Source organism: Mangifera indica, chromosome 1 (assembly GCF_011075055.1).
Source record: "Mangifera indica cultivar Alphonso chromosome 1, CATAS_Mindica_2.1, whole genome shotgun sequence".
Lineage (NCBI taxonomy): Eukaryota > Viridiplantae > Streptophyta > Magnoliopsida > Sapindales > Anacardiaceae > Mangifera > Mangifera indica.
Genome location: NC_058137.1, coordinates 7,125,280 through 7,142,148, shown reverse-complemented (window position 1 = coordinate 7,142,148; position 16,869 = coordinate 7,125,280). Strand labels below are relative to the sequence as shown.

The 16,869-nt window shown below is 31.8% G+C and overlaps 1 protein-coding gene across 1 annotated transcript; it reads left to right on the top strand.

The window, feature by feature from the left end:
- Window positions 1-4,482: 4,482 nt before the first annotated feature.
- On the top strand, window positions 4,483-6,043 carry LOC123209320 (peroxidase 64-like). Its single transcript, XM_044627303.1, has 4 exons — window positions 4,483-4,741; window positions 4,838-5,026; window positions 5,198-5,360; window positions 5,453-6,043. The coding sequence occupies exons 1-4, from the start codon at window positions 4,535-4,537 to the stop codon at window positions 5,833-5,835; spliced, it is 942 nt and encodes a 313-aa protein (XP_044483238.1). The 5' UTR covers window positions 4,483-4,534; the 3' UTR covers window positions 5,836-6,043.
- The last annotated feature ends 10,826 nt before the right edge of the window (window positions 6,044-16,869 follow it).

The following is a 16,869-nucleotide window of genomic DNA, read 5'->3' as shown; positions in this document are numbered from 1 at the left end:
ATATATATGTCTGTAATTTAGTGGATACTTGATCATCTACAATGAACTTTTTAGTTTTTACTCGAAGGCATGACCCATGTACTAGATTATGAGTATTTTCCTCATAGGACACAATTTCTAATTGTTTATTAGAATTCCTTTTTACTTAAAAAGAATCGAAGGTAAAGAATCTGTTATATTAATAGTTATTTTGGGAGTCGAACATACAAGATTAAGATTATGAATTATTCTATTTATATAAAATTATTTCTTTTATTAATATATTTTTGTTTTAGATTTTTTGAATAAAAATTAGAATCTATTCAAAATAATATTTAATTATACAAATATTTTTTAAAAAATTTTGATTCTAATTTCTAAATATTTTATTCAACACCCAGGCCCACTCTACCCTGCTTTTCACAATAACTGGCTTAGCATGTTCGGTTAGTGCGAAAGTAAAGTTCATTGGATTCTGCAAAAATTTATCGGTGCCTAGAAAATTTTCGCAGGAGTTGGACCATTTGCAAATGAATAGTCTCTTTAGTGGGAAACTTTCAAACAGGCGACAAAATTTCGCCCTATTTGTCATGTACTCTATTTGCACAATTTTCAAAACATCAAAGCCAAACATACATTACTATTATAATAAAAATAGTGTTGTATATATAATTTGTCAGAAAATTGAAATTTTTAGTCTTTTTTTTAATTCGTGTATATATATATGTCACTTATTTCAAAATTTAAATAAATATATCACAACAGTAATCTATTTTTCTAAAATATCTCTCTTTAAATGACTCATACAAAGATTTTTTCTCTAAAAATTTGTTCTCTCTTCTTCCTTAGCTTTCAAGTGAGGACTCATACAAATAGATTTTCTCTCTTTTTCTCTATAATTTTAGAATTGTACTGTGAAAAATAGAACAAATGTTTCAGAATAGAGCTAGTGCTTCAAAAACAAAAGAAAGAAGAAAAAAACTGAAAAGTGAAACGGATTTTTCAGATTAAAAATTCTTCAAAGTAAAGATATAAAACAAAAAGAGTAACTCATTATACCTTATATTAGACCCCAACTACTATGATGAGTAAAAAAAACTATTTGGTAAGATTTAACTGAAAAAAATGATGGGTTAATATTTAACTAAAAAAAAAAGGTTATTGAAAAATTAAAAAAAATTGTTAGAGAAGGGTTGGCGTTCAATTAAAAAAGGGTTGGCCAACGCCAACCCTTACTTGCTAAAAGGGTTGGCCAGACGCCAACCTTTTTTAAAACTAAAAAGGGTTCGCAATGCCAACCCTTTTATTTTACTGTTATAAATTTTTGGATTTTCTTCCATGTGGTGGGGTTATATAAATAAAAATATTGTTTCCATGAAAGAAAATCCAGAAATCTTCAAATGTAGTGGGTCCCATTGCATGAAAGAGAATCCAGAAATCTTCAAATTCAATTGGGCCCACTACATGAGTGTTAGCGTGAATTGAATCTTTTATGCAGTGAACTGAATTTAAAAAAAAAAAAAGCTAGTGGGTGTTGGTGTTGGTGTTGGTTGGCGTTAACGCCAAGGGGTTGGCGACACCAACCCGTTCTTCATCTGAAAATTTTTTAGATTTAAAATTTTGTATGTTATAACTATTAATATAATATTATAACAACTTTAAACAAAAAAAAAAAAAACAATATGAAATAACAGTATTAAACACTTTAACAACATGAAATCACAACAAAATTAAATTTCACATGAACTCATGAACATGAATCTATCATACATTATTTGATTTTCAATTGCTCATAAAGAAAACACATAACATACAAGTTTTATTGTTCAATCATATGTTTTCTTTGTTGAAGAATTTTTTTTCCATATTGTAGAGATTTCTCCCTCACTGGAACGCTGAAGGAAAAAAGAGAGATAATATTCTCTTTTTCTGCATGAGTTACATCAATAGAGGTATTTTAGAAAAATGTTATACTATTATGATAGTTTTGTTTAAACTTTAGAATGAGTGGTATATATGTATATACAGTTAAAAAAAAAAAGGATAAAAATTGTAATTTTCCTAATTTTTATATATAAAAATAATATATTATTATATAATTAAAAATTAAAAATTAAAAATATAATAATATTTAATTATATAATAATATATTATTATTTAATTTATATATAATATTATTATCATGCTAAAATCCTTACAAAACCACAAAATATGTCACATCAAAGTCATATTACGGTATAAATAAAACTTTGTGAAATGTCAATTGAAATGTAAAGGAATTTCAACATTTACAGTGCCGTTGTCTCTATCTATGGGTCATTTCTAATAGGTCAAATGAGAATTTCTTGCCTAAGGTTGAATGAAATAACATATTTCCGCTATTTAAGTTTAAAAAAAAAAACATTTTCCTATCAAACTGTTGAATTTATCAAAAATAATCTATTAATTTTTTATTTTTTAAAATTATTCAAAGACAAAATAACTCTTACACTATAAACACTATGCTCTTAAAATCTGGAGGCAAAAAAAGGATATGAATAATCTATATATTTGAGATTATATTGTAATTTTTAAAAATGTTAGAAATGTTAAAAAATTTTTTTAAGAATTTATGAAAATTTAAAAAAAATTTAAGGATTTTTGAGATTTTAAAATATTAATATGTCCTTATTTTTTTTTAAATAATGATAATGTCATTCTCAAAAACTAAACAATTATGATTGCAAATGTTATATTACAAATTATTATGATTATAAATATTTTAAAAATATATGAGAGTAAATTTCTCAAATAAGATAGAAAAAAAAATCTATTTACCCTTATTAAATTGAAAAAAAAAAAACATTTAAATCTTTATAATATAATCTACAATTCAATCTAATAAACGCATTATTATAATAACATAAATAATTTTTCACTGTTAAAACCAACAGATAATTTTAACAAATAAGAGAAAAATAGTTTTTTTTTTAAATTTAAAAGATAAAAATTATCATTTTATTGGAAATAGTTTTTCAGCCTTACTAATAACTCAAATACAAAATATTGTAAAAATGAAGATTGGATGGATAACAGTAAATAAGAGAAATAAAATATTATATTACAAATATACCCTCACTACAAATAGCAAATAGGGTTAGATGACAAAAATGTCAAGGGTTAAAAACAACATTTCCAAAATTGATTATGGAGATCATTTTAAGTATACAAATAGTTATATATTTATATATCTCATTATATGATTGAATATTATTTTATCTTTAATTTAAAATTATCCAATCTTATAATTACATATATTAAATATATATTCATTTATATGTTTAATTATATATAATTTTATTGTTCATGTGACAACAAATAGAACTTATTCCCTTTCATTTCTACCTTTTTCCCATGTGCTTCCAATAATAAAATCCAACATCATGGCCCGGCGAGCCAATGCAGGTAAAATGTTACATCATAAGATCTAAGACTTTATATTATGTATAGTCCTTATGGCTTGATTATCCACAATTATGTTGCTCAATCAGTAATTATGGTAATGGATAAAATTTACCTAAACACTGTCCCCATAATAATAAAGGGCTAATAACTAAATATTTCTTTTGCATTCATTCGATAAAGGTAAAGAATAGTGACACTATATATATGAATTTTTAATTACGTTATTTCAAATTCTAATCGAATGCATTGAATGCTTTTTGAGCAAAAATATAGTGATTTTAAAATCAGATTGAATCTGTGGGTTCATAATTTAATCTGATCTATATATAAATATTTATTTATTTAAAATTCGATCAAACTAGATAAAACTAGATAGACCTATTAAACCAAAAAAAAAAATTTTTTAAACTAATAAAATCAAATTTACATAATACTATATAATTTTTTTTAATTAAAACTTATAAGAGTTACAATTTGTAAAATCTTAATTGAATTAGTAATAAAATTTATAATTTATTTATTTTTCTTAATTTATGTAAAGAAATGTCAATTATTTAATTAACATATTTAAAATTATGTTTTAAAATTGTAATAAATGTTTGATACTATTTAGGTAATACATAATAATTTGATAATAAGTTAAATCGGTTGGTTGTCTGATTGAATCAATTGAATCACAAACTTATGAGATAAATGGTTTAACTATTGGTTTGATTTTAGAAACATTGGAAAAACATTCAATGGGTTACTCTATTGGAGGAGACATTCAATCATGAATGCCTTCAAATCCAAGAAAATGAAATATTAGCTAACTTAATCATACATCTCTTGGCACATGAGAGGATGATTAAAGTAGCTTAGCATCATTGACACCCGATGCCACATACACCAGAAGTTTCAAAGGCTGAAAGAGAGATGTGACAAAAGATTGTCTTACTAGTTGCTAGTTTGCTTAAAGTCTACTACTACATTATCAACATTATTGCTCAACAAATTCAAATTTAGGGTCACGTTCACCATAGTAAATAGTATATTCTTTGTCCCTATAAATGCCCTTTTTATGCCAAAGTATAACACACAGACAACCTAATTTTAAGAGCTCAGGCTGATCATGGCTTTGAATGTGGCATTCTTGAGCTCACTCTTCGTTCTTTCAGTATTTTCTTCTCCAGGAAATGCATTAAGCTTGAATTACTATGACAAAACATGCCCTATTGCCGAGTCCATCGTCACAAATACTGTCAAGACAGCAACATCGAAAGACAAAACTGTCCCTGCAGCTCTACTCCGGATGCATTTTCACGACTGTTTCATAAGGGTATTAAAGTCCATACTCTGTATTTATTTTTTCTTTGGTACCCGCAGGGTTTTGTTTAACTAAAGTGTTTGTGTCTTTCTTTCTTCCTTTTTAAAGGGATGTGATGGCTCTATTCTGCTGGATTCAAAAGGGAACAACAAAGCAGAAAAGGATGCACCCCCTAACGGTTCATTGCATGCATTTTTTGTGATTGACAGTGCAAAGGAACAAATAGAAAGTGTGTGTCCCGGTGTTGTGTCATGTGCCGATATTCTAGCTTTCGCGGCAAGGGATGCTGTTGTCTTGGTAAGACAATCAAACCATCTAAATTTTCTAGAGAGTGATCTCGTATCATACACAAAAATTTCTTAAACGGACCAGAGTAAATTTAAAATTACTCATCATTCTTCGTAAAGAATACTGATTAAAACGTGGATGGTTGATCATTTTGTTCATATCTTTGGATTAATCTCACAGTCAGGGGGTCCAACTTGGGATGTACCTAAAGGAAGAAAAGATGGGAGAACGTCAAGAGCTAGTGAAACTACAAGCTTGCCTGCCCCAACTTTCAACATCTCACAATTACAGCAAAACTTCAGGCAAAGGGGTCTATCAATGGATGATCTAGCGGCTCTTTTAGGTAAATAAACCACAAATGCCATAGAGATCCCCAATCACTTGTTCCAATTCCTGAGAAGAAAAGTTACCACGTTTTGTTTTACCCTTTTGTAGGAGCACATACTCTAGGATTTGCGCATTGTTCGTCATTTGAAAGCAGAGTATACCCAGTGAACAATGACCCTACATTGAATCCAACTTTTGCTCAGAGGTTAAGGAGTCTTTGTCCAGTCAATCATAAGGCAAAGAATCTTGGTTCTACAAATGATCCTTCGCCAAGAACTTTTGATAACACATACTACAGGCTTATCCTACAACAGAAAAGCCTGTTTCATTCAGACGAAGCTCTGCTCACTAATCCAAAGACCAAAGGTCTAGTTTATAAGTTTGCTACCTCACATAAAGCTTTTACAGAGGCTTTTGTGCATTCAATCATCAAACTGAGTAGCATCACAGGAGGACAGGAGGTTAGGAAGCACTGTAGAGTGGTAAACTAAGGTAATAACTGATTTTAATTTAAGTAAATTTTATCTCATGAAAACCAAGAGAATGCATAAACAGACTGGTTATCTAATGTATCTTACATTTTTGGGCATTGCAAAAACAGATAATTATGTCCGTTTTGCATTCACATGGCTGGAATTCACAATCATTTATTGTACTGAATATTTAATCGTATGAATGGACTTTTATGCATAAACAAAAGTTTGAAATATAATAGGGAGCATGCCCCTTGCCATCTTCTCAGGACTTTCATTGCAGACCCTAGTAACCTTGTAGAAACTATGTTTCAAAGCAATATTCTAGCTCTATCTTGCCCGTAAGGGCGTGTAACAAAACTTGGGATTAAAGTCAAAACTAATAAAATTAGGTGATCAATGTCATTCAAGATAAGATTTGGTTCATTCAAAAGTTCCATAAGTAATCATTAAAAGATTGTTGGCAACTTACCTGAATAAGAACTTAAGGTTAGTATTTCAAACTTTGGACATCTTGCTTCCTATGTCTTGGAAGATTCAGGGGGACAAATCAGTGGAGAGCAGGAACGCCAGCTTCTCAGAGTCATGTCAAGTGCAAAACCTACCAGACAGTGAGAATATGGAGGAGTTTGTACCAATTTCTGAGATTGGTAAAGGCAAGATTAGAAGATTTAGATTACAAGACAAAATCGTTCTATTCATGCATAAAATCACACAATTTTGTCGTCAAACATTACACTGGGCAAACAGTTGAACTCAGCCATACCCTGGCTCTGTTCGGTGTCCATAAGTAGGGGATCTGACCCATCCAGCTAAATACCCAATTAACATCAGGAAAAATACATGCTGAATGGTTGGGTACTAAACAAATGTTAAGAAAGCAATTTAATCAAATCTGAGACAAAAAATTGCTCCATCAGTGAAGCAGAATAAATAGTACAAGAGACAACTAAGATTTCAAGTTTACATAGAATCTCCCATGCCTGCTGAACTAGCTAGGAAGTCACTTTCTGATCAATAACAAACTTGAACCGATATCCATCATATATGTCCTCAAATTGTCTACAGAGCACTTTCGGGAAAGTCAATGTCCCCATAAAGTAATTTGCATTCAAAAATCACATTCTTTGACATTAATGACGAGCAGCACAAGTCCACAAACATCAGTCATTCTACTGATTCAGGCTATATTAATCATCTCACTGCGGACGATGAATTTCCTGCGTATATCGAAGCGAGCAAGAGATGCTAAACCAAAGGAATTGGTAGAGCAGTTACCTCAGTTAGTTCACCGCTTGATACAATTTCTGCCAATTGAATGTTGCCAGTTAGCCCTAACCTTGTCCTGTGGCAAGAACGAAAAGCCATCAAGGAGTTACTTTAATCACCATGCGGGCATCAAGAATTCAATAAGATGATGCCCACTGCATATTTTTAGCAATAACAAGAATTGGGTGAAAAAAGGCAAGATCCAAAAAAAAGCCCATCAGAAGGTGCAATTTCCACAACGAAAATTGTATACAAGGAAAGCATTTTGAAAACAGTGCCAACGAGCACGTAGCAAACGGGGTTTAAACTTTTATTACGGCGGACTACTAAAGTCGACGGTCAAGATTAAGAGATCCACCAAAAATCCACAATCAACGCGCTATGATCGACAGTGGCTCACGCCTAAAGGAACACGTCCGTATGTAAAACACGTTGTCGCTCCATGCAATCATCGCCATCTTTCAATTGTTTTTATCTTATGGAATCGGCCCCAATCTTCTGCTGCTCCATTCATTGTTTACTGCTTGCTTGCTTACTTAAATGGCTTCCGCTCACTACTTGGTTGCCGTTCCTTCCGCAAACACTAAACACGCCAAAACTCCAATAATGCCATTTTCAACTTCTTCTCCTTCGGTTACTAAGTTTTCCCTAGCTTTCTCTTCGTCTTCTCTTCGATCGAAAGGCTCGAAAGCTTTGCGCTTTTCGTAGGTTTCGCAGAATCGTACCTAAAGATAATTTTTTTGGCTTATGAAAATCCCCATTATTGATCTTGCATTTTCTAGTTCATTTGCCGCGATATTGAAAGCATATGGAAATGAAGTTGAAATTATAATGTGCATTCTTAACTTGTCCTGTGAAATAAATTTTCAGTACGTTGTTCTTGTATTTGTTGCTAGGTAATAGGTAGGTGATTGATCACTGTGTAGAGCAATTCACTAATTACTTAGTTTTACGGTTTGTAACAATGATGAAGAAGAAGCATTATGAAACGTTAAGTTTTGAGCTTCCAAGTTCTGAAAATTTGTGTTTAAGCCATCAGAATTGTGAAAAATATTGATTATCGAAGGCTTCACAATTTGTTTAAATATAGAATATGACTTTTAGAAAAAAAAAAATCTGTGCTTTTTGTCTTGTGAAGGTAATTATGCAACGATAAAGCAAGCATGTATGCGCCTTAAGCATTAAAAGATAGAGAGTGAAATGGATTTGGACACAGTAATGGTAGATTCTCTTAGCAGTCGTGAGACCTCATAACCAAGTTTAGTAATTGAATTTTCATTGAATTCATCGCTTTGCTTTTATATTTATTTGCTTGGTTGCATGTTATATTGACAGGTAAAGAATGCAATGCTTATATTTGTGTATGATGACTTGAGTTTTTGGTCTATTGACGCGCCTTTACTCTTCCATTGACCTCTTTGATTTTCATGTCTTACCCTTGCTTTCCTTCCTCAATTTGAATGTCTTGGTCCCCCATCATCTACTTACTATCAGCTGAGGCTAAGTCTCCAGAACCTGAAGTCAGCTCAGGTGTGGATGCATTGACCAATTTCAACATCTGCTTCTGCCAATAACAGACTGGAATCCATATCTTTCTGAAGGAGCAAGACAGGTGACGTTTCTTTAAAGACACCTAAATATTATTGCATTTTGTATAATTTCTTCTGAAAGATTAGTATGCATTTGAGAGCCATATGACGTCTGGGAATATTGTATCGGCCTTTTTTAATGAACATTTGTAGGTATTTGGAGTGCTTTGTTACATATTATATATTTTTGATACAGCAAGTATCAATATAGGTTAACTTGGGGTATCATTATGGCACTTTTCTCTATTATCATACAATGCTGTATGAAACATTTACTATGCATATGAGTTTGTGCTTTGATGGAATTATAGGATTTTGTTTCTCTTCCAATGCGATGAGTAAAGCAAAGTTTTAGTTTGACGTCGTGTTGATTAGTTGGATGCCTTGCTAGCTTGTGGCTTTATTAACAGAATGGTATATTCTGTGACTTTTTTTTTTTTTTTCAATTAACATATTCTTTGGGTGTAACTTTTCCAATAGGCTGTTGCAACTACTGCTGCTTTAGCAAAGATGTATGGGTCTGACATTACTGTTGTGGGTTCGTTCACTGAACTCTCGTAATACCATTTTAGAATATGTTGGTGATAGCACTAAGCAGTAGAGACAAAGTTTTCTGGTAAGGACCATTCTAAATGCAGGATTTCAGGGAAAGTAGAACTTCATGTTCTTTTCAGCTATTGATGAAAAGCAGAGAGATTCACTGCTGGAGCATGAAAACCAATTGTCTAGCATCCGTTGGCATCTCTCAGAAGGTTTGTATGTTTAAATGGGATGAGCGAAGTTTTCAAATAAAAATTGTAGGTGGATTCCAGCAATTCAGATTATTAGAGAGACTTGGGGAAGGTAACAAGCCAACAGCTATAATAGGTGAGGTTGCAGATGAGCTGAATTTAGATTTAGTGGTCTTTAGCATGGAAGCAATCCAATCCAAGCATGTGGATGCAAACCTGCCGGCTGAATTTATTCCCTGCCCTGTGTTACTTCTGCCATTGTAAATTTTTCCACAGACCTAGCAGTTAATGAATTGTGTTGTGAAGGCCAATTTTCTCTTGTTGGGCTTCTGTGATCATACAGCACTTTGGCTTGTTAATGTTGCTTGATTCTGGCCTTATGTTTCTCTTGTCAGAGTAAGACAATTGATACCAGGGTTATTTCATTTAACCCTGTAGAGGGACCAATCTACTGTGTACAATCTTGATTGATCTTGCTCGAGTATTTTTGTTAAGAGTGATACTTTATGTTTGATGAGCAGGTTGTTGTAGAACTTCATGTCAAACACAGTAGGAGTGTCTCTGCATTTTCTCCCTTAGTTGTATCCTCAAAAAAGTCAAAGGCCTCATGTAAGGAGCTTGAAAGTGACAGAGCTATTGTATGTTATCCTAAGTTCTGTGCTGCATACAACTTATATTGCTGACCTGTTCTAACTTTCAATTTTATCTTTGTTCTTAACACTAGACAGGTTTTGGTCAGTCCTTCGATAGATAACTGTTGTGTAGCTGTGGAAACCAGGAACTACGAAGGCACTCAATCTGAAAATGGTTGGTTCTTCGGAAAACTTTCAACTTCCCTGGAACATGACCTTTTCTAGTCTTTGCTTACACAAAGCTCGAATCCCTCTTCCTCTTTCATTTATATAGAGTGAGCTGTTGAGTGCCAAATCGATTGAGGTTTTAGGAATGAACCAAACATTGTGAGGGCTTATTGGGAAAAAAGAGTGCTTGGAGCAGGTTGATACACATCTGATCTAAGTGGCTGAGTTGATTCAAGCTGACCTAAAATATTCTTGCGCTCCCAAAGTATAATAGTATTTTAACTTCCACCTTGAAGAGAACACTAGATAAATTCAGAATGACTTTTTGTAATAAATTGCATTGACTACTGGCTCATACTGTTTCTAATGTGATTGCCTCTCTTAAACATCGAACCATTATAGGTTGAGATTCATTAAGACTAATGAATGAGGCTTTGCATTTGAGGGGAGAGAGTTGATGGGGCCGCTGGGAAATGTTTTCTGGGTTTGAAAGACTGTTGCTTTAAGAACATGTAGCCGTTTCGGATCTGATGCACAGTTGTAAGAATATTAATTACACCCTTTTAAGAATTGCTGTTTGCCATATCATCCATGCAATGAGGCTGCTCTCAAGTTTGTTTATCACTAAACTCAGAGATCATACAGTTACTTGTCCACAAAGAATCTGTCTCGTGTTTTAGTTGAAATCTTTATGGCAATGAGGCTTAACCGGATGCTAAAGCTGGTGGTTTGCTCTCACAAGGTTTGTGTTTACCTGCATGGATTAAGAGTAAAATTTTTTTATTTTCTAAAAATTGTAAGATTTGACGGGTATTCACTTTTGAATTTGAACTTGATCGTGAGTTTGGAGATTCCTGAATTATAAAAACCAAATAAATAAATAAAAAGTTATGATATTAGCTCAATCAACTACAAAGTTCCTCAGTTTTTTCTGAATTGAAAAAAAAAAAGGTAAATATTGTTATATGATCGTCTCCGTTTTGTGAAGTATCTCTATGAGAAGCAATTAGTTACCGAAGCAGTAGTATAGCCTCTTATCTGCAGAGAGATGTCTCTTGCTTAGAGAATATTATATATCAGTCTGCATTCCTTTTGAATCATCACCTCATGATGAAAAGTAATAGCTCCTTGTGTATCAACTCTTGATCATTATCTTATATCTAATACGGACAAAGAAGTTGATATCTTGAGAGACACAAAGAGAAAAAAATAAATAGAAATAAAATATCTCATCAACACTTAGGATAAGATCTGTTTTATCATAAATTAAGAGACGAGACTTTGAAAATATCTAGTAATTTCCTTCCAGACTCTTGTCTGAAGTTGCGTTCTTTTGAAGACACTTCTTTATAATTTTTATTCTCTATTAGAGGATTCTCTTAGAGTCATTAGTATAATAACTATGGATGTAGACTCCTGAGTGGATCGAGCCACATTAAAAAATGATTTTATGTCAAATTTTCTCTCTTATGCCACTACAGTAAATATCATAATTCATTAACAAATCCTCAACACCATTATTGTAACATATTTTACGTAAGAATTTGAATTATATATATCAGTTGATAATAAAAATTTTTACTAATAATTTAGTACTAAAGGAAAGTTCATTGCCAAATAAATTGCGAATCACCAATATTTGACATACTACTTCTCCCCATATCTTTTAGAAGGTGAACAAATCTCTTTACTATGTTGCTCTTAGGCAGAGTATCCATTTTATAAACTCTCTATGGAAGGATATTAAGGAAGACCTTAAATAGTCATACCCTAACATATATATGTAGCCAACAACAAGCTTGCCCCTCAAAGAGGTCAAAACTCATGACATGGGTGTCTTTTAAGACCTAAAGTTTAACCTATCAAAAGCAGGTTACACCTAGTGTAGGAATTGCCCATTGGAAATACCCTTCTAACTTTCTAGAGTAAGGTCTCTCAACCTCAAGCAACATACTCCCTTTCTTCAAGCATTATCTTCTAAGCATAAGTCTACTTTGATAAAAACTTTGAATAAGAATGTACAACTTGCATTACAAACTGACAACTCTTGATGTTAATTATTTATGCATCATTTTCAATGCACAAGCTAAAGAGGAAAAGAAATATGCCACCCTAATAGCAAGGTTAAGGATCCCAATTCCTTTAGTCCTGTAAAAAAAAAAACGTAGTTATAAAATGATTAGCAATCATTTCTACCAATGCAACCAACAGATCCTTAAGTTCTACTCATAATGCTATATACGAGGGACTTGTAATTGTTCATGATAAATAACAGGTAAATGGGTGTGATATCTCTCTCGTATTCCAAAGATACTATTTGTTGAATGCTTTATGCATTAACACTCTAGTTGGTTGGTTAGGCATCAGGGCTATTGACCCTATGGCTTGAAGTGGTGACTCATGGATATCATTTCTAGCATAAAAAGTTCACCTTTTTTAGGGATACCTTTATCCACTCGAATATTTAAAGCTCATAACTAGTCTTGTTAGGAAAGCAACCTTGACTTGTAAATCCCAAGAATTAGATGTTCATTACTCTAAAGTTGCAAAAATGACATTCGTTCAATGCCCAGAGTAATAGTGTTATAAATGGCTTCAATAGGTAAGACAACATCGGTCATCAAACTTGTAAGTCAAATATTTACAACCACTTGAATGTTTGTCAAACCTATCTAGAGAAAGTGGTCAAATACATACCCGTAATATTAGTCTTAGGCATGTAAAATATAACTTGCATCAACAAAGGTTTCATTTGTTAGTGTTAGTGTTAGTGTATATTTCATGCACAACATATAACCAAAATGTAGTTTGCATCTAAGCGATCAAGGCATTGACGCTTGATGTCAAGAGATGATCTACATAAAGTCAGTATCATCTTTTGACATACAAGAGGTATAACTTATGATAGAAGGTTAAGGATTAACATGCAATATAAAAAAAAAAAAAGAAACACTTTTTGTCTTAGAGGCATCAACCTCTGGTGATGGAACATTGACTAGGTTCTCACGTTAAGGTGATGGACAATCAAAATAAGTGAGTAGAGCTTTAATATATTTCATAACCCACAATAACAGTTAAGCTTCACTAGTCATTCCTACAATGTCAACATGGATAACTCTATAAGCACACTACCTAAAGTGGGAATGGGGCATCATAATCTATCTAAACTTATTGTCTAGTTTGAATTCACTCGAATCTTAAGTTTTGGAATATTGTTCTCTCTTGTTTGTCTTTTAATCACTACAAAGTGTATGTTAAGATTCTTTAGTATGTGTGGTGACAATGAATAGAGTGTAACAAAAGTGCTTAAAAAACAAGTTTATTAGTTGCATTATTTTACAATTACAAACTACGAGATGTATACACAATCACAAGAGAGCAAATATAAATTTCATGTGCCTACATTTAGCCCATTACGAGTAGCAAGTTTTCTCGTCAAATTTAAGAACCTATGCCCTAACAGGTCTCAACCCAATACTTAGGCTAGTGAATAGCTTTTCAATTATCGACCTTGCTTATTCCTAATAAACTACCTTGATATGGAGTTGGTTCTCTATTACAACCTTCTCCACATAGCTTTTTCCTATGAAAGTAATATTTTGGTTAAGGAATCTCAATTGAGCAAGGATAGATCGAGAATTTTGACTCCGATCTTGTCCACACTTGTTGCAACCACAAACAATTTGCTTTTGGCTTCCCCATCCTGTTTTCAAGAATCCCTTGAGGTGTGATTCTCAAATTGCAATCGTACTCCATTAAGGCTTAAGACACCATTTCTCTTTGAGAGCCAATCAAGTTTAGTGTAGTCAAATTGTGACCTACAGTAGTCTCAATTTTATTTTGTGATTTCCTCTCTATGACAGTAAGTTTTGATTGTAGAGTAGAAACCTTCTTATAATTTTGCTCTCTATATGTCAGCTCCATTATTACAATTAGTTATATTCTGAGATCGACCTGACATTTTCTTGCTCTTCTCGTAGAAGGTCAATGGTCAAAACCCTTTTCCAAGAGGAAGAAGAGGAAGAGACATATCTGAAAGTTGCAAATGCAGATAAGCAAGTCATTTATAATCTTTAAAATACAAAACGTAAACTAATGATATTGTAACTCATTTCCTTAATCTTGTAAATGTAAATACAAATTACAAAGAGACAAAAAAATATAGAAATTTTATACCTCATCAACACTTAGAATTATATCTGCTTCATCCTAAATTAGGTACCGAAATTCTCAAAAATTCTAACAACTCATTTTAGTAATCTTTTCCTCAGTTGAGTTCTTCCCAAAACATTTCCCTGTAATATGCATATTCACTTTACTAGAGAATTATCTTAGAGTCATTAATATTATAATTATTATCGTAGGTTTTCAAATAGTTGGTTGAACCATTTAAAAAAAAAACACTTCATTTCTAACATTGTCTTTTATACCAATACAGTACATCATTGGTGATGAGAAATCTTTTCCACAAATACAAAGAAAAGAAGACTGTAGTTACAAAATCATGATACTAGCTAAAATGAGTTAGGGTTTGGTTCCGGATATCTCAAAACTATGGTATGGCATAAAGAAAGGGCGTTATAGCTATGCCTAACTAGAGCACCATAAAAATGATCACAGCTGCGCAGTGCAAATGGTTTAAATGTGAAGTTAATATATGAACTAGATTTAAAATATAGATTGGACCAAGCCGAGCAAGGCATTACTCCGGTAAACTTAAGAATGAGGGGCTGGTTAATGACAGGTGAGGCAGATTGGCCTTGACGGTAAAGTTGGTGGGGTTTCCATAGACAAGTAATAAATCCTCCCACTATTTCTTGTTTGTCCATTTCTCATCTCTCTCTAGCTAAAACTTTGTCCTCATGCTGGGAACTTGAAAACATGACCGAATTAGAAATTAGTAAATTGACCAGAGAAAAATAAAACATCAAAAAAGATGTGAGGGGCCAACAACTCTCTTTATTGGTAAAGGCCATCATATTTCAAGGGAAATTTCTCTCTTATTTATTTCCTTTCACTACTTTTGTGTACATGTAAATTCCATAAAATTCCAAGGAGAATTCCATAAGAGCCAAGGAGAATTTTTTTTTTTTTTATGACTAAGACTTATTCGACTTTATCGGACATGTAAGTTTAGAATATAGTGAGCAAATCCACATTCACTATAATGGATACTATTATTTTGAAAACCAGAACGGATCGATCAATTTAATCAGTTGATCCAAAAACTAATTCTAAATCAAGTTTGGTTAATATTAAAAAATAGTTTACTTGTTGACTTAGTTAAACTTAATCAAAATAAGTGAATTAATCAAAACAGGTAGAATCGGGTTTGATCAAAATTTAAAGAATTTTAAAAAATTTAATTATTTTTGAGTAATTTAATTATTTTAGATTATACTAGATAAACTTTTAAAGGTCTGTAAGAAAAACATAAATAAAAAAAGAAAAAAATTATCTCATAACTATTGAAATGTTTTATATAGACAATAACTTGCAGAATTATGTTTTTTTTTTTTATATCATGAGATAGAGACATTTTTTTTATTTAATTGTTTAATTGAAATCAGGTGAATAATTGTCACTCTTTAGAAATAATATGTTCTAATCACTATAGTTTTGAGTATCTTTTTTTTTTTTTTACAAAATTTTAAGTAAAATTTATTAGTTAATATGATATTATTTAAAAAAGTTATTATAATTTGTTAATAAGTTGAATCAGTTGATTCTCGATTGAAACATGAATTAGTGAAACAACCGATTCAATCACCAGTTCAGTTTTAAAAACATTACTGGAGACATTAGGATTTCGTTTTTATAGCATATCACTATTTAGTCTCAAGTTAATCAATCCAAGTTTCAAAATGAAAGGTCATGTTATTCAAACTCTAATCTTTAAAAAAAAGTCATTTCACACTCAAATTTACCAGTGTCAAGAGCCAAGGAGATTGCTCTTGTTGTTTGTATCTCTGTAATGCCACCTCCAATTCCTTCCAAGATTTAAAATCATTTGCATAAAATGCATCAATGTAAAGTTTGGGAGGGGCTTCATAGGAGTGGTGGCATCGGCATCTTAGGAACTTTGTCTGTGATCCACTTTGCACAAACTTGCCAATTACAACTTTGATTCATGCTTTGTCCAATAATTGCTGACTTTTTATCTCTTGGGATTCCTAGGGAATTTGATTCCATTCCATAGTTCCATTTCCTTCTTTTGCCTTCCAACTTTAATGTGAGGTTGATGTTTGTATGTACCATTGCTTGTTGCACCACAAAATCCATATTTTAATTTATGATGGAATGAGAATATATTAGGAATATTAAATATTTTGCTTAATTATTTTCCATAAATGATTCTAAGTATTGAGTTAATTATAGATATAGTTGAGATACAATTAAGACAAATTTGAAATTCAATATTCTGTAGATGATTATGTCTTCTTATAAATACAATCTTATCATTTCTAGTCATTGGTGGCCTGAACCAACAAAAAAAGAAACTCTAACCAAGATACTACGATCCCTTTAAAATATTAAAGAAAACTGATTAATTACCGTATCAGTTAACACTATCTCTTATAGTAAAAATTTATTTTATGTTTTATTTTATATTATATTATTTCTTTATAAGTATACAAAATATATTTATTAATAATATGTTAT

What these genes read in the sequence shown, in the direction of transcription:
- LOC123209320 (XM_044627303.1), top strand. Translation starts at nt 4,535, where the DNA reads ATGGCTTTGAATGTGGCATTCTTGAGCTCACTCTTCGTTCTTTCAGTA. An exon ending in TTCACGACTGTTTCATAAGG is followed by an intron (nt 4,742 to 4,837) that starts GTATTAAAGTCC and finishes TCCTTTTTAAAG; the next exon opens with GGATGTGATGGCTCTATTCT. An exon ending in TGATCTAGCGGCTCTTTTAG is followed by an intron (nt 5,361 to 5,452) that starts GTAAATAAACCA and finishes ACCCTTTTGTAG; the next exon opens with GAGCACATACTCTAGGATTT.